Source organism: Malaclemys terrapin, chromosome 4, assembly GCF_027887155.1.
Source record: "Malaclemys terrapin pileata isolate rMalTer1 chromosome 4, rMalTer1.hap1, whole genome shotgun sequence".
Taxonomy (NCBI): domain Eukaryota; kingdom Metazoa; phylum Chordata; order Testudines; family Emydidae; genus Malaclemys; species Malaclemys terrapin.
Window position 1 is genome coordinate 120,149,188 of NC_071508.1, and position 18,626 is coordinate 120,167,813.

The 18,626-nt window shown below is 41.0% G+C and overlaps 1 protein-coding gene across 5 annotated transcripts in view; it reads right to left on the minus strand.

Annotated features, from left to right (window-relative positions):
* The window catches only part of PTPN21 (protein tyrosine phosphatase non-receptor type 21), a 64,063-nt gene that overhangs the window by 16,166 nt on the left and 29,271 nt on the right, over positions 1-18,626 (minus strand). For 4 of the 5 annotated variants that reach the window (XM_054026106.1, XM_054026107.1, XM_054026104.1 and 1 more), the window contains 9 exons: positions 13,160-13,227; positions 12,564-12,634; positions 10,317-10,404; positions 9,861-9,949; positions 8,356-8,443; positions 7,262-7,341; positions 5,826-5,927; positions 4,978-5,038; positions 4,319-4,403 (listed from right to left, as the gene is read on the minus strand). In XM_054026106.1, coding sequence (XP_053882081.1) covers positions 4,319-4,403; positions 4,978-5,038; positions 5,826-5,927; positions 7,262-7,341; positions 8,356-8,443; positions 9,861-9,949; positions 10,317-10,404; positions 12,564-12,634; positions 13,160-13,227 — 732 coding nt within the window. The remainder of the gene's footprint in view (positions 1-4,318; positions 4,404-4,977; positions 5,039-5,825; positions 5,928-7,261; positions 7,342-8,355; positions 8,444-9,860; positions 9,950-10,316; positions 10,405-12,563; positions 12,635-13,159; positions 13,228-18,626) is intronic. The other variant, XM_054026108.1, reaches the window with a different exon arrangement.

Consider the following 18,626-nt stretch of genomic DNA (forward strand, 5'->3'; position numbering starts at 1 on the left):
TATTTCAAAGAGTGGCTTTTTTCAGTTTACTTAATTCGACTGGGAATAGATTTAAATTAAACCAAAATAGGACACTCAAACTGAAATTAAAAAAAAAAAAAAGAGTGTCCACATGGGAGTTTGTATTGGTTCAACTATATCAGTTCAAAAAACAAGAAGTTAAACCTGTTTAACTTGCCTATGTAGATAAGACCTTAGTGACAGAAGAATCAGGCCCACTATATAAATGAATAACACTGGTCTACAATTTTTGAGAAGTCGTCTGCTTCAGAGATAAAATGTGCTATTTATTATATGTATTTTGATGTGCTGAATTCAAATATGACAATTAAAACAACTGATTGGCTACTGTTTCTAAGATATTTAACTTTTTACATTTTATGTCTATGTATATTGTGTAGATAGTAGAGTTTTAATCATAAATTGTAAACCTAGGTCTTTTCATGTGTTTATGGTTGCTTTACATGATAATATTTCACCTGTCCTGTTTATGTAACACTTTAAAAATCAGCAAAAGGGTTATATAAATAAAATTTATGATGAAACAAAAGGCAAAAAACTATTATGTACATAGTTTAGTCCTATTCAGTGTCTACTCGGCGCTTCTTGGCTTGTCTCTTGTATTCATTAAATGGAGCATCTCTTGTCACTGTCCAGCAATAGTCTGCAAGCATTGATGGGCTCCATTTGCCCGGATAGCGTTTCTCCATTGTTGCAATGTCCTGGTGAAATCGCTCGCCGTGCTCGTCGCTCACTGCTCCGCAGTTCGGTGGAAAAATCTAGATGAGAGTGCAAAAAATGTATCTTTAGTGACATGTTGCAACCAAGGCTTTTGTATGCCTTGAGGAGGTTTTCCACCAACAACCTGTAGTTGTCTGCCTTGTTGGTTCAGAGAAAATTTATTTCCACTAACTGGAAGGCTTTCCATGCCGTCTTTTGCTTGCCACGCAGTGCATGGTCAAATGCATCATCTCGAAGAAGTTCATGAATCTGAGGACCAACAAAGACACCTTCCTTTATCTTAGCTTCACTTAACCTTGGAAATTTTCCACGGAGGTACTTGAAAGCCACTTGTGTTTTGTCAATGGCCTTGACAAAGTTCTTCATCAGACCCAGCTTGATGTGTAAGGGTGGTAACAAAATCTTCCTTGATTCAACAAGTGGTGGATGCTGAACACTTTTCCTCCCAGACTCCAATGACTGTCGGAGTGGCCAATCTTTCTTGACGTAGTGGGAATCTCTTGCATGACTATCCCATTCGCAGAGAAAACAGCAGTACTTTGTGTATCCAGTCTGCAGACCAAGCAAGAGAGCAACAACCTTCAAATCACCACAAAGCTGCCACTGATGTTGGTCATAGTTTATGCACCTGAAAAGTTGTTTCATGTTGTCATAGGTTTCCTTCATATGGACTGCATGACCAACTGGAATTGATGGCAAAACATTGCCATTATGCAGTAAAACAGCTTTAAGACTCATCTTCGATGAATCAATGAACAGTCTCCCACTCATCTGGATCGTGAACTTGTTGAGGGCTGCCATCATACCACTGATGTTGTTGCAGGCTACAAGATCACCTTCCATGAAGAAGAATGGGACAAGATCCTTTTGATGGTCACGGAACATGGAAACCCTAACATCACCTGCCAGGAGATTCCACTGCTGTAGTCTGGAGCCCAACAGCTCTGCCTTACTCTTGGGTAGTTCCAAATCCCTGACAAGGTCATTCAGTTCACCTTGCGTTATGAGGTGTGGTTCAGAGGAGGAGGATGGGAGAAAATGTGGATCCTGTGACATTGATGGTTCAGGACCAGAAGTTTCAACCTCTTCCTCGTCTGACTCAAGTGAGAATGATTCTGGTGTATCAGGAACCGGCAGTCCTTCTCCGTGGGGTACTGGGCGTATAGCTGATGAATATTTGGATAATGCACAGTCCACTTTTTCTTCTTTGACACACCTTTCCCAACTGCAGGCACCATGCAGAAGTAACAATTGCTGGTATGATCTGTTGGCTCTCTCCAAATCATTGGCACTGCAAAAGGCATAGATTTCCTTTTCCTGTTCAACCACTGGCGAAGATTTGTTGCACAAGTGTTGCAGCATATGTGTGGGGCCCACCTCTTGTCCTGATCTCCAATTTTGCAGCCAAAATAAAGGTGATAGGCTTTCTTAACCATAGTGGTTATACTGCGCTTTTGTGATGCAAAAATCACTTCACCACAAACATAGCAGAAGTTATCTGTACTGTTCACACAAGTATGAGGCATCTCTGCTCACTTTGGCTAAACAGAAATGTGTCCCTTTGCAAAATCAAACACTGACAAATAAAAGCACGACACTGTATGATTTCTAGATCTGATATAGGGCAATTTGTTCAGCAGAGTGATGTAAGCTTCATTATGATTGCATCATCCATGACTTCTAGGGATAACATGATGCAATTCATATCATGTATGACGCAATACCAGCTTCAGATTGCATCATTCATTGTTTTGCCTAAAAAGCAAGTACTGTCCAAACCCAGTCATAGATTTATTCATAGATCCAGTCAAAGATGTGTTTTAGTCATTTCTGGTTTAAATTGAGATCCCTTCCCTTTATAACTCACTTATCCTCCGCCATTCCCATGTCAAGGGTCGTATATACTGACCCAAGAGCATATCTTGAAAACTAGAGCGAATCAACAATTTTAAGCATCATTTTCGTTCTCAGTGACCCAGAATTAGTAAAGTTTGACTACATTAATTTCAGAAGCATTTTGGCTGTAGAGCAGTGTAATCAATACTAATGATGTGTCTATAAATCAGTTGGGAGATGTGATTTTGAGTTCAGAAAGACATACACTTGCTAGATCTGGTCAAGATAGCATGTTAAAAATATAGCATGATGGGGACAGCATGGGCGGTGGCTCAGGCTAGCTGCCCCATACTAGCTCTGTGTAGACAGTCTAAGAAATCTGCCTTACGTGACCATCCCAGCAATGGTAGATCTTAGTCAAATCAAAGTTTTCTGGAGACTTTGGGATACTTTAAAATATGGTAGGATGTACTACAGTTGGTCCTTATTACAGATTTCACTATACAAATTAAAGTAAATTATCTATTGTTTTATGCATTTAATATTTATAAAGCAGCGGAGCTTTTGCTCTGATGCCAAAATGCAAAACAGAAGTCACTGCTTTGGGCACTCTTTGTGCATGCAGCACAAACAAAAAACTGCTGTGCATCTTTGCTGACAATTGCTTTTGAGTCTTTGTTCATGAGAATAAGCGTTCAATAGCAGGATTTTATTACAAACCTGGTATTCTTTACTGTACCCCTACTGTGATACTGGAAACAATTCAACTCCGTTCTGCTATGGAGATTACAGGTATTAGTTCCCAAAGCTGTCAGAGACTCAGTATTACCAATATTATTTATATTTGTACTACCATAACACTCAAAGGCCTGACCGCAGTGGATAATTAAACACAGTCCTTGCCTCCGAGAACTTAGTCTAATTAAACACAAAATGAGGGTAACAATAAGGGAGAAGGAAAATGAGAGTACTGGTAAATCCATTGCATATTACATAGACTAGCTATGTGCACCACTTGAGAGTTCTGAATAATTTAACTATTTTACTTTTAGAAAACCAGTGTTAAGAAATTTCTTATCAAACCAGCTACAATCCCCTGGGCTCTCTCAAAGTTTGCACCCCCAGCCTATCCCAATGATTTCTATACCTACTACTACAGACCAGAGGTCTCTCTCTTCCTTGAGCACCTGTCCCACATGGTCCTAAGAAGTCCCACTCGCTCTATTGCTGTCCAGGGGCGGGGCTGGGTCCTTGGAGCAGTCAGGGGGAAGAGGGTACAAAGTCCATTGATAATTTATGGAGCTCTAATATCCTTAAGGTCTAGAGGGATAAGAAGGAGCTCCTGAGGCCTGCTCATCAATTTACCTTCTGAGGTGTGTATATAGCCATAGTAACCATAGCCAATTTAAGCTCATTCAAGAGGGACTGTGGTCTGTAATTACAATGTGCACGGTCAATAACTCAGTGTTCGTCATCCTAGCTCCCTGCCACACCCCTCTATCACTCTGTACTTAGAATAGAAACAAGTACTGCAGCAAGAGAAATAATATGGTCCTGACTCACATTCACACTATGGCCTCTTCGCACAGCTCTAGCAGTGCCATGAGGCCTTAAAATGAGTTGAAATATAATGTGATGTAATGTGGTAAAATGTGATATCAAGTGGTCTGAGTGTTTACTGGTTCCCACTGTATTTAGAATTTACTTGAGAGTTAAACATTGTGACCACATCATAATTTACCTTGGGACGATGTATATGGTTCCGTGTAGTGTCCATTGTAATGTAGAGGAGGTGGTGGTTGCATCATGTAAGGCTGTGGCTTGGGCTAAGAAAGAAGATATTTTAAAAGTAGTTAAATACTACATGACTTTTAAAGAGTCTTGAAGAAGATTGTACAAGGGGCTATTCTAAAAGCAAATTCAGTCAGTATGTAGCACAAAGTATCAGTTTTCAGGGCAAGTGAAGAGTAAAAGCCAACCAATGTAGTGCCTACAAACAGACATCTAGGATTTTCTCTAGATGTAGGGGAATCTTAAATTGAAAGCAGATGTATCTAAAATACCTAAAACAAAAACTATTTTTTAGATCAGTTATTAAGAAGTTACATCCTGGTTTTCTGACAAGCCAATAAGTTTCTTAATTTATTGATCCCACCTTATTTTTCATCGTTTCAGCTTATTTCATTAAAAGGAAAAAATATTTGACTCAAGTCTAATGGAAAACTATAAAAATTCAAATCTCAGAAGTTTGGCATATTCCTAAGAAAAGTATCCTTCTCTAATCTTACTGACTACGAATGTAGTCACACCATTTCTCCCCTCATGGGGCATCTGCATTCTAGTTAGCAAAAAACAAGAAACAAGAAGTGGCTCAAATGTGAAGCTATTTGAAAACCTTACCAGAGACATCCTGGAAGAGGACCTCCTTCTAACTGGATTCACTGTAACAGCCTGGGTTTGTCTACAAAGCAAGTCATATATGAGCAAAGAGTTTTACAACATTGTCAATTTAGGCCCAATCCTGTAAAGTGCTCACCACCGCCTTTCAGGGCATTCAGCACTTCACAGAATCAGGCCCTATGTTGCACAGTCCTCCCGCCAGTCCCAAAGGGAAGAGCTATGTGCAGCATGTGCACAAATCACCGCTGTTGCTAGAATGAGAAGAAACACAGAAATAGGATGGGGAGGGAGAAAGACAAACACCTTGTTTATCTCACTGCCTCCTCTCCCCATGTACAGCACCCTAGCAGGAGAAGGATTCAGTTTGCTCTGGCACACCAGGCTTCCCCAGCAGTGAGTGAAATGGAGGATGACCTGAATTTCACATATGCAGTGGGCTGGGAGAAAGGTGGGATTTCCATGCTCTCTCACAAATTTCAACCCCTGATAGAGTCTCACCCAAGTGGTAACCTGTAGGCTCCCTGGCCTGGATCTGTCTTTATAATAGTCTGTAAAGGGTCCTCAATACTTACTAGGCTATAATAAGAAATAAACAACAGCCGAATGTTCATTCTGGGTCCCTAGCCAATCCAAATTTTAGATATGGCAAACACTGTAGCTATCATAAACAATGTTTTGTAGTTTGCCAAATCACTGCATGTTAGACTGGTCAGCAATGCCCATTTTCCCCACCCTATACTGTTTCTGTACCCGTCAGCGTGCAGTAAGAGAAGGGCCCAAGACACGAGAGCAATACAAATACAGGACATCCAAAATTTCAGAAAGAAAGAGATTATTCTCCAGCTCACCCTTTGGGAAGAGAAGGACGAGAAAGAATTGGAAAGCGTGGAAAGGAAAGAATGAGGAAAGGTTTCTGAGAGCCTTCCACAGGTGGAGAGTCTGGGGAGTCTCTAAAGACAAGGTACGTGCAGACAAAATGGACACAGTCAACTAGCACATTGAAAAGAAAGGCACTTGTTACCAGCAGAGAAGACATTTTAACTGAACTTAGATGAGTCTGGGACAGAGGTTCTTAGCTTGGGTGTCAGCAATACTTTGCCCCTCCCTTTTGCTAAACAGCAGGATTTCCCAGCTCGTTGACATGAGGAAAGCAAGGAAAGATTAAGAACTACTGGCCGTGGGCATTTTTATATTTTTAATTGAACTATTGTAAAGGGTGCAGAATTGACAGCCCAGAGACTGACGTTCATAATATAACCAGAAAACCGACATATAGTTTAGACAGCAGCTACACATGCTTCTGAAATATGCACCACCTCCATAAATATGCTTCATCCCTGACCAGAAGGCAGCCACCATGAGGGATGAGAGGCCAGTTTGGTCTCTATTCCAAGTCAATCCTTCAATTATTTTTGAGAGAGTGTCAACAAGGGTGTAATTAATATTAGTGCCTGTTGTGGTGATTTTTGTGATGTGGATATTTCCCACCATCTTTCCTTCAACTTCAATAGGCTCTGAATCAGACCTCAACAAGTCATTTATTGCTGGCCTATGTAAAATAAAATAAATTAAATTAAATGGAAATCATGCTTATTCTGACTCACTGGGCCCGATTCTCTGTCTCACACTAATGTAAATCAAAAATAACTTGACTGAAGTAAAAAAAAAAAAAAAAAAAAAGGTGAAAAAATCAGAATCAGGCCCTTGATTTGCAGTGTGGAGACTGGCCCATTAAATTTAATCTTCTCACTTGTATTTAATTTGTTCTGCTCTGGTGCTTACTGAGCTATGAGGATTCTGCGGATATCAAAAGGGCCGCATACTGTAAGACTGCCAATCCAGCATCTTCCAAGAACACTACATTCACTCCTTTAAAATAACTTCAGTGTCCTATTACAAGTTCAGTCAAAAGCACAGTCAGAGTCCCGTAGATTTCAGTGTTTCACAAACACCTTCCCATTAATGGCGCAAGTAGATGCATTTACATCCTTGAAACTGAGTTATTAGAAGAAGAGGACAACGTTCTCAGCTGTGACTCCAGGTTATAAAAATATTGTCCTCTATTACAAGGCTGCAACCAAATAAGATAAATCCTTTCCATATTGGGGATAAATAAGTGGTTGAAAGCATCAGGAGTAAACAAGGTTACTACTTAGTATATTCTAAACAAGTAGTAAATTACAGATGTTATATAACATTTAAGTTCATTATGGGAACAGAGACCTTCCCCCTTCCACCCGCCCCCCCCCCAAAAAAAAAAAAAAAAAAAAGCTTTTATACTTACAGGCTACATTTATTTAGTCTGTAAAATTTGTGTCTGGCCACACACATCCTCCACACATATTTTGCGGTTTCCATGTCCTCCTGTCAAACAAAATATATTGATATACGACAAAATATACAGGTTAAAATATACAGGCCCAACTCTTGGTCCCATGGAAGTCAGGGAAAGTTTTACCACTGACTTACTTTGGAACAAGATTTGACCCACTTCCAGGGCCGGCTCCAGGCACCAGCTTAACAAGCAGGTGCTTGGGGCGGCCAAGGGAGAGGGGCGGCACCTGTGGCAATTCGGGGGCGGCAGGTCCCTCACTCCCTCTAGGAGCGAAGGACCTGCCGCTGAAATGCCACCGCCAATCGCGGCTTTTTTTTTTTTTTTTTTTTTGCTTGGGGCGGCAGAAATGCTGGAGCCGGCCCTGCCCACTTCATTTTGATGTAGCCGTTTCTATATCAAAGTTTCTTAGGAACCATGTAATTTACAGGACTAATCCAGCTGCTCAAGCATGAACACTCCACTAGATTAAAAAAAGTTGAAAATAGCAGCCTTCTGTTGAAGACAATCTTATGACTCAGAACACTGAATAACCATATATACGGTGCATATCACACTTTAAGACTATTACAAAAATTATATCCTTGAAGAAGGGAATAGACAAATGCTTTAAAGGCTCAATTCTGCAAGGCGCTGAGCACTCTGGCCCTGACCCAGCAAAAGCACTTAAACATGTACTTATCTTTAAGCATGTGAATAGTCCCATTGACTTCAAAGTCTTATTTAAACACATGCTTAAATGCTTTGCTGGTTTACACCAGAGTGCTCAGCACTTTTGGTGTATTTACGAAAGATAAGATTTCTTAATGCCTTTTACTTTTGTATAAAAACTGCTGAAGCAGCCATAGAATTTAAAATGTTATATTTGTGCCACCCTTATAATTGAAGCTTTTTAAAAATTGTAACAGCAACTAAAAAACCTCCATATAACTACAAAGTTGAAAAAAATATAACATTTTGGACAAAAATAGTTTGAGGGATTGTCTTATTTTGTGGTTTACTTGTATAAGCTTTAGACTGAGAGAAATAAAAACTCACTCACTTACAGTTTGGAACTGGATTGTCTCTTCTTTATTTGCCAGTTCTAATGCAAAAAAGGACTTGTTGTGGGACATATTGGCAATGTCATGCCACCTAAGGATATAGGGAGAAGACATGACAAGTAAGCTCTGGATTTTCAGCATACAGAAAATATAAATGAAAAACAAAACCTATCTGTGGGGGCGGGAGGAGGAGGGATGAGGACTAACTGAGCAATAACTCCCCCCCTCTTCCCCGCCCCACATCTGACTCATGTGTGGCAAATTCTGCAATAGTGATTAAAGAAGCAGACTATAACTTCACACCCATTAAATTATTGTTAAAAGGAAAATGGGGACGTAACTGTAGTTCTTTGGAGGATGTATGAGTGAGTGGTATTATTTATAATGGATAATACTTTGCCATTCCTGCTCAACTTTGCTGTCTCAACTTATTAAACTTTTTTTTTTATGCATTTAAGACAAGAAACTAGCCATTAGCATGTCCTAACTGCTTGAAAGTTAATCACTCATTGTAAAAGAAAAGCTATGTCCAGTAACCAAGAATGCTCAGAGCGATTAAGACCTGGTTAAAATGAATGAGAAGACAGGTAAGGGTGAGCAGACCTTGGGGCCTGTAAAGATTCATTTTGCATGGCCCACTTACTCTGGGGTTGCAGAGAGGTTCCAATATTTGGTCCTCAATCAGTCACAAACTCGATTTGATCAGATAAAATCTACTGAGAACAAATGTCTACCTGGCTACAATGGTAACTATAAGTCACCAATGTCCTTGAAAGTAGCCTTCCATATGTGTCGCTACACGATATTCATTTGGTAGGCCAAATTCTGCCCATGGATGCACATGTGCAGCTCTTATTGAAGTCAGTGGGACTCGTGTGCTTGCATCCAAAGGTGAAATTGGGCCCTGGCCTATTGGAATTGGGCCCTGGATACATGGATCTCAAGGCCATGCCTAGTATGGAAAAACATTTTTAAAATGTTTAACTATGAGAATGTCCAGGAAGACTGCATGCTTCACTACCAGTGACAGCCTAATTGCAAACAGCAAACCATCTATCACTTCAGAATAGTAATGCAACTCTCCTCTTCATATTTCCATATATAGAACACCACACAGCCCCTCAACATACCAAAAAAAAACCCCAAACAAACATGCACATCAATTACTTGGGGATGTGCAATCGTAAAAGTATGTGCCTGTATCTGGCAAAATGATGCTGCCTTTAGAGTCACATGCATTTGCACAGAGGAATATACATAACTGTAGGTGACACACATATATAACATAGATCTAAATGAACTAATCCTGCAGCAATTATATAGGTAAAACTCCCATTGAGTATAGTATGTATGCACAAGGACTGCAAGACTGGGCCCATGTTTGGAACTGTGCTAATGAGTAAGATCAGTATTCATCCAAGATGCCATGAAAGCAACTGGGGACTGCACATAAAATGTTAATTTGCAAAATACTTATCAGCATTATTCTGACAGGGGACAATACTCACCGAAATACAACAGGAGGCCGGCCATTTTTGTGTTTCACAAAGATACCATCAAGACATGCTCCAATAAATAGGTCACTTCCCTGGCTGTCCTGGAAGTAGTAAACAAAAATCACAAGAAAGAAACTCTTTATGAGCCAAAGTTACAGCAGCAGCAACTATTCACTTCAGTGAGGTCACCGAAGGGTTCTTACATAGGCAATGCAAATCTTAATCTTTAGTTTGAGATCATGACCTCTCCTCATCATACAGCACTAACAAAGGACTCGATATAGCAGCCCTTATGCACCAGAGTAATCCCAGTGAAGTGATTGGGACAACTCAGGTGACTAAGAGATGGGGTATTGGGCCCCGGGGTTTCTTATACATTGGAATTTCTTGTTTTTTCTTTAAAATGGAAGATAGATATGAAGATGGTTGCACTTGTTAAGTCACGTCGAGTGTCAAAGCCATCCTTACCTTTGCAGGGTAGCTCTCTTCACCATAGCCTTCCATTCTCTCTACCTCTTGCATATATAACATTTCTGCATCAGGAGGTGTAAGGCCTCTACAAATAAACACAACAGTAACTTTTAATCTAGTGATCAGCTTCTAAACTTGTACCAGTGGGGGACTCCTAATTGTATTACTCTGAAGCATGCTCTCAAAGCTCAAAAAACACTTAGTAAGATATCCAGGCTATCGCGAAATCTTGCTGCTTCTTGTCTGTCCAAGTGGCTAAAACACTTGCCCAGGTCCTGCCGCTTGGACTCCTGTAACCTCTTCCTCTCTAGCTTCCCTGATTTCCATAGTGCTTCTCGCCAATTCGTCTGCTATGTCTATTGAGACTATGTCACATCCCTCTTCAAATCTCTCCCCTGGTTCCCCATCACCCACCGTGTCAAAACTGAATGTCTAGTATTTCCATTCCGGGCCCTGCATAATTCTACTCCAGCCTGCATCTCAGATTATTTATTTCTTTAGCACAAACAGAATGCTTAGCACTGTACAGTACAAAAAAGAGACACATTAATTGCTTATTATATCCCTTCTCATTCCTCTTTTCTCCTACAGTGACATCAACCTCAGCTCCTGCACCTTTCTTCTCCCACTCCCATCTACATTCCTCTTTCTATGCTGCACAGTATGCACAGAACAAGCCCCCAATCCTGATATGTCAGTCCTCACCCCTCTCCTCATTCCAATTCCTCCCAAAGACTCACTGCTTCCATGCTGCTTAAAACAAACCCACAACACTGAGCCACATCAAACTCCATCTTCAGCCCAACATTATACTAACTAGAGGAAAAAAGAGTGAGATCAGGAAAACAAACAAGGAATCTCATCTGACACCCCCCTCTGGGTCTCCCAGTGCACCGTGTCTTATCTCTGTGACTTCGACTGTAAACACCTTGAAACAGAGGTTACCTTTAGATTGATACAGCTCTGAGCATACTGTTAGTTCTTAACAAACAATAATAATTGTGGTCACAATTTCCATTACACTAAAATGAGAGATTAAGTTAAAGGACTTTATAAACATTATAACAATGAAGTCACAATATTTATTTTTGCCCTGATAAGCAACATTATTATGATGTGCATTTGCTATTTCAAATGTCCTGGCTTTACCCTGGATGTAAATATCCACAGAAGCTTGACATTCACGGCACAGACAGGAGAAATGCAATTTTCCCCACACTACTCATCCCCAGCTGTGCCTCAGCTCTGACCGGGAGGAAACACCTCTGGCAGGAGAGCAGTAGATGTTCCTAATTATTTATTCCCAGTTAATTGCACTTATAGTTTTAGTGATTTGGAGACCTGAACTCTAGATATAGGAGTGAGACAGCATCATACAATAACAACTTTCAACCACTATTGAGCCAGGATGACTTGAACCAGCAACATATGGGTGAGAAGCTCTATATCGCACTACCTAAATATCCAACATCACCTATACCACAGAATCATAGAACTGGAAGGAACCTCGAAAGGTCTTCTAGTCCAGTCCCCTACACTCAAGGCAGGACTAAATATTATCTAGACCATCTCTGACAGGTGTTTGTTTAACCCCCTCTTAAAAATCTCTCATGACGGAGATTCCACAGCCTCCCTAGGCAATTTATCCCAGTGCTTAACTACCCTGACAGTTAGGAATTTTTTCCTAATGTCCAACCTAATTTGCCCTTGTTGCAATTTAAGCCCATTTCGTCTTTTCCTATCCTCAGAAGTTAACGAGAACAATTTTTCTCCCTCCTCCTTGTAACAACCTTTTATGTACTTGAAAACTGTTATGTCCCCCCATCAGTCTTCTCTTCTCCAGACTACACAAACCCAATTTTTTCAATCTTCCCTCATAGGTCATGTTTTCTAGATCTTTAATCACTTTTGTTGCTCTTCTCTGGACTTTCTCCAATTTGTCCACATCTTTCCTGAAATGTGGCACCCAGAACTGGACAAAATACAGTGCTCCAGCTGTCAGCCCAGGGACGGTGGGGCTCCAGCTGTGTCAGTGCCCTACAATGCCCCACTTGAGGTGGTGCAAGCACTCCTGGTGAGGATGCACACCACTGACAGAAGGTGCATACTGTATGGACATACAGAACCGATTTAAATTATTGTGATGGCTGTAGGTCGACCTAACTTAAGTCGACTTAATTTTGTAGTATAGACAAGCCCTTAGATCTGAAGTGCTCCACAATTTCTGCATTTAGGAAATCTTACCTGTACTTTTGATGCAGCAAGGCCACTTTCTGTGTTGCTTCCTCCAGGACTTTTTCCTCTTGTAACCAACCCTTAACATAAAGCAGAATTTAGTTAAAGAGCTAGTAGAAGGAATTCTAAAGGATAAAATAATTAGGTCCTTCACTCAGTAGGAACCTGACTTCCAACTGAGCCTGTGGTTAGTAGGCTGTGAACAGATTACTGCAAAAAACCTAAAACACCACACTTTGTTTTTTACCCCACCAATTATCTTCACTATACTATACAAACATCTTTAAACATTGCAATGTCCTGGAAAATTGGGATCTATTGTGCAATTTAAAGCATTATGTGTAATTCAATTACCTGATAAAAACTTTAATTAGATCTACTTGCAGAACCTCAATAATTTGTGCTTTGATTGGTTTGGGAGCAGTAAACGAGAGAGAGAAGTAGTGGTTCTCAGCCTTTATATAAGCACGTATCCCTTTGTTGAACTCTCTCTCTAATCAAGCACTGCTATTTGTTAATACCGTGTTTGCTCACTTCGTAAGGGGTCTCCAAACCATTTGTTTTCTTTCAATAATGTCAGAAAAGCAGCTGAAGAAAGTACTTACCACAGGAAACAAGGCAAATCTTTGCAGAAATTCCTGAGATTCATACTGATCGTAGTCTCCAAAGTCAGCTAAGGAAATGAAATGAAAGAACAGGTAGGATTCAAGTACTTGTGATGATCAAAGGATTTAGTTCAGTGTGAAGGATGCACTCTCTGTACAATATAGCTCCATAATAATGAACTCTATTTGAAAGTAGCGGATGACACTGTACAATAGTCAGTAAACTTTTGCAAAGTGTAACAGTTAAGCAAATCATGTTGTGATGAGTGTATAAACGCCATACTGACCAAAAAGGGGCTAAATAGAGATAGAGGCCTAGTGTATACCTCAGAGTTAGGTCAACACAAGGCATCTTATATTGACCTAATTATAAAAGTGTCTACACTTCGATTTCACTCCTGTCAAAGTAACTGCCCTGCTAAGCCAATTTAATAACTCCACCTCCGCGAGCAGCATAGAATCAAGGGGTCGATGTAGTTCGGTCAATGCAGCATCAATGTTGACACTGCGTTGCTTAGGTCGACGGTTACTGGCAGTCAGGAGCCTTGCCACAATGCCCCACACTGACAGTACAATCGACACAAGCATTCCTGATGAAGACATGCACAAGGACACAAGGAACAAAGTGTAGACACACTTTTACAAGAAATGTAATTTCTGCAGTGGTTGTATGCCAATGTAAGTTAGCTCGACTTAATTTTGTAGTGTAGACATGGCCTCAGAGCTTGAATTAGCACAAACTTGTTATACCTGGAGGGTGCGTCAGGCTCACTGAGGAGCTCAGCTGGGAGAAGGAGACCCAAGGAGAGTGGAGATCTGGAGTTCCTGCCCTGTGCGAAGAGTCAGACAGAAGCTCAGTGGAGGGAGAATTGTGGAGAAGCTACAAGAGTGGGAGTGAATGCTGGGGCGGGGGGAAGAGGGGAACTTGAAAAAGTGGCAAGTTTCTAGCGAGACAGTCTTGTGGGTTGGTGCTCTGTAGGAGAGAGGAGAACTGGGAGAACCTAAGATGCTCTAAAAGCTGAAACCTAGGCAGGCAGAAGTTGCTCTAGTTTGTATTTTTGTCTGGTTTCTGAGTTTTGCTGAGGGTTTCCAGGGGGGAGCCCTGCAAGGCTGAAGAGGAGCTCAGGAAGGACAGAAGATGTTGTGTTGATTATCGCTATGTTGAGGGACATTATTTGTTTGGGGCCTTGATACCCTGGAAGGGGTGGAACTATAGGGAGACCTGGATAAAGGCCAAGTCACCATCGTTAGAGCCCTGCATGGATACAAAAATTTGGATTCATATCCATGGTAACTAAATTGTATCTGACCTAAGATCTGCACTCCACCTTATATAAGGACCTGCATCTGCACTAGCACCCTCTATAGCAGCGCTTCTCAACTGGGCATCTGTGGCCCCCTGGGAAGCTGCGAGCTGGTTTCAAGGGGTCCAGGGCCCTACGGGCAGACCCCCTGAAATCGCAACCCTGCTGATTGAGACCCCCTGCATAATAGAGAGCCCAGCACAGATAAAAATTTGGATCTGCATCAAATCTGTAATCCAGAGATGGTACACAAAGATCCGTATCTATGGATGCAGATATCTGTGGATATGAAGCTGTTATCTGCAGATGTTCAGGGTTCTAACCATCGTACCAGATCAATGACATAGCGAGGAGGAAAGCAAGTCAGAGTTGCTGAAATGCCATATCACACCAGGAGGGCAGGGGGTATTCTGTGGTGGTGAGACTTTCTTTCTGTCCTTCTTCTCCTAAAATATCCTACTTAGTCTGTGTTCCTCTTCTGACTGGTCATGTGACACAGTTCAATCACTAATTCTTTTGATCTTAATACTTTAGGAACTCCACTCCTGTTCCTCTCTTTTAATTTGTTGTCCCTGCACCCAGTTGTATTCTGGCCCTTGGATTTTCCCTCCCTTCTCCTCCCCTCCCCAGGATTCAAGTAGGCCTGGTCCTGGCTTAAGGCTTCTTTTACTGAGGATGCTGACTGTCAACATCCAAACCAACACAACTTCCACTGGGTGCAGAAGAATGGGAGGTAGGAAGGAAGGTATCTGTCAGGAAGATGATCACAGCTCCCTGATTCTCTACGGCAGTCCCACTTCTGGTGCAGATTAGAACAGACTAAGGGCTGTTCTGACTAGCTCCACTGGATATGGTCCCATAGAGATTGTACACAAGATAGGGACTGATGGAACACACTGGACACTTCCCCTCCACACCCTAAAATGATCCCTGTGCTGGGAGACATGGGGAGTGAGGCCTAGAAGCCAGTTCTGCATGCTCTGTACCTGCTGGAGGCTTCCCCATACTGGGAGTATTCACAGCAGGGACTTAGGGGAGGTTTTGGTTCTCTTTTGGTCACCCAATCAGCCCAAAGGGATCACACAGGGACAGAGAACCTGCCTCTATATCTGGCCCCAGCTGTTGAACAGGAGAAATAAAATGGGCTAAATACAGAAGACATCAAGAAGGCCAAGGTGTTTAATGTATCTTGCTTCTTTCTTCACTAAAAAGGTAGGTTGTGATCAGATACTTCACACAATTAATATTAACAAGGGGAAAGGAACACAAGCCAAAATGGGGAAAGCACAGGTCAAAGAATATTTAGATAAGATACATGTATTCAAGTCAGCAGGGCCTGGTAAGGAACCAGCTAAAGCAATCTCAGAACTGTTAGTGATTATCTTTGAGAACTTATGGAGGACAGGAAAGCTCCCAGAGGGCTGAAGAAGGGCAAACATAGTACCTATCTTTAAAAAGGAGAACAAAGAGGACACCCAGAGAATTATAGACCATCTCCTAACTTTGACACCTGGAAAGATACTTTACTGGAACCAATTAATCAACAATCAGTTTGTAAGCACCTAGAAGATAACAGGGCTACAAGTAACAGCCAATATGCATTTGTCAACAACAAATCGTGCCAAACAAACCTAATTTCCTTCTCTGTCTGGGTTACTGGCCTAATGGATAGGGGGAAGCTGTAGATGTGATGTATCTTGGTTTTAGTAAAGCTTTTAAAATAGTTGCAAGTGACAGTCTCATGAGCAAACTAGGGAAATGTGTTCTAGATTAAATTACTATATGGTAGGTGCTACACTGCTTGAAAGACCATACTCAAAAAGTAGTTACCAATGGTTCGCTATCAAACTGGGGAGATGTATTTAGTGTGGTCCAGCAGCGGTCTGTTCTGGGTCTAACGCTATTCAATATTTTCATCAAGGATTTGGAGAATGGAGTAGGGAATATGCTTAGAAATCTGAAGATGGGAAGGATTGCTAGCACTTTGGAGGACAGGATTAGAATTCAAAATGACCTTGATAAATTGGAGAACTGGTCTGAAATCAACAAGATTAAATCCAATAAAGACAAGTTTAAATCACTTCATCTAGAAAGGAAAAATCAAATGCACAACTACAAAATGGGGAATAACTGCTTATGCAGTAGTACTGCTGAAAAGGATCTGGGGCTAATAGTGGATCACAAATTGAATAGGAGTCAACAGTGTGATGCAGATGCAAAAAAACCACCAAAATCATTCTGGGGTGTATTTACAGGAGTTTCAGCTGTAACGGTCTGCTCTACTAGGCACTGGTGAGGCCTCAGTTGGAGCACCATGTCCAGATCTGGGTACCACACTTTAGGGAAGATGTGGACAAATCTGAAAGTCCAGAAAAAAACAACAAAAATGATAAAAGGGCTTAAAAAAATCTGACCTATGAGGGAAGGTTCAGAAAACTGGCATGTTTAGTCTTGAGAAAAAGAGACTGGGAGGGGCTCTGATAAAAGTCTTCAAACATGTTTGTTAAGGGCTGTTATACAGATCAATTGTTCTTTTGTGCACTGAAGGTAGGACAAGAAGTAATTGGCTTAATCTGCAGCAAGGGAGATTTAGGTTAGATATTAGGAAAAACTAACTAACTATCAAGATAGTTAAGCTCTGAACAGGCTTCCAAAGGAGGTTGTGGAATTCCTGTCATTGGAGGTTTTAAAGAACAGGTTAGACAAACACCTGTCAGGGATGGCTTAGGTATATTTGGTCCTAACTTGCGGCAGGAAGATGGACTAGATAACCTCTCAAGGTTCCTTCCAGTCCTACATTTCTATAAATATCAAAGAAGCTATAAATTAATCTTCAGGAGAAAAGGTCTCAAGGGACCAGAGCTTCTGCTGAATGTCTGTTCCATATTTTCATATACAAATATAACTCACAAAAATATAGCTCTTATTTAGAAGCCTCACCGAAGAAAAGTACTTAGACAAATGTCTTTAACTGAGAATGAATAGTATTGTGTGGGCTAGTATTCACATTTAAAAGGAGACTTCAGCCATTTTAGATTAAATTAATACTATACTCATGATCAGACTAGTGTTCGGAATGGATTTACTGTTACTATTAAAATCACAAATTGCTGTGGTATTCCTCAATGGGGACAATGACAAATCACCAACTTGCCAAAATCCAAGTGTGCGTGTTCCTGGTAAAAGCAGTTGACCCACCTTATAAGTCACCTTAGTTATCAAGCAGTACCAACCCAAAAGATCTACTATTCTACACTGGTTTTTCAGTGTGTTACTAACACATACAATTCCTCTCTTACAACCCTGCCAGATCAAATGAAGAATGCAAAAGTTACAGGATAAAATATTTTCCATCTGAGAAGAGGATTATATTGAGAAAGATTCCCATAAACAACTCACTGAGCAGAGACACATTTATACTCTCCCAAGAGCATAAAATGAGTAAGCAAGAACTTGGTAGATGAAGAGTATTAAAGGGCTAGCCTGCACTACAAAAAACTGATTTTACATACATAAGGTATTTTTAATTCACCCTATTTCACTGGTAAACAAAGCAGAAAAACAGATTCTCTTCTTTAAATGTGATGCTATCAATATGTACACTTAGTTAATTTTTAAAAAATCAACTACAAGTTTCATGTACTACACAAGTCCCCGGCCAATGCTGGTGGTTTTACAAACTATTAGTAGTTATATTGGAAGACAAAATGCAAGCAAAGGTTGTGGGAATGGAAGACTACATATAATGAGTCTGGTCATGGGAAAGACAGGTAAACTGTTAGTTCTGGGGGTTTCTAGGTTTTTTTAAATATATGTATAACCTATCCAACCTGCCCCCCAACTAGCCAACATTAAATGGCTAATTTCTTGTAGGCATCATGGCAGAAGGGGGTCTTCAGGAGAGATTTGAATGTGGGGTAACGGTCCTGTGGACTAGCTCTGCAAGCACATTACAGGCGTAGGGGGAGTTGGCGCGAGAGACAACATGGAGAAAAGAATATGGGTGTACAGACACATTCTTAATTATTAAAATGCATCCCCCTCTCCTGCTCCTAAACCAACAGGAGGAGATTGCAGCAGTTGAGACGCAATGAGGTCTAGTGGTCTGAGCACATGACTGAGAGCCAGGAACTCCTGGGCCACTGACTCCCTCTGTGGCTTTG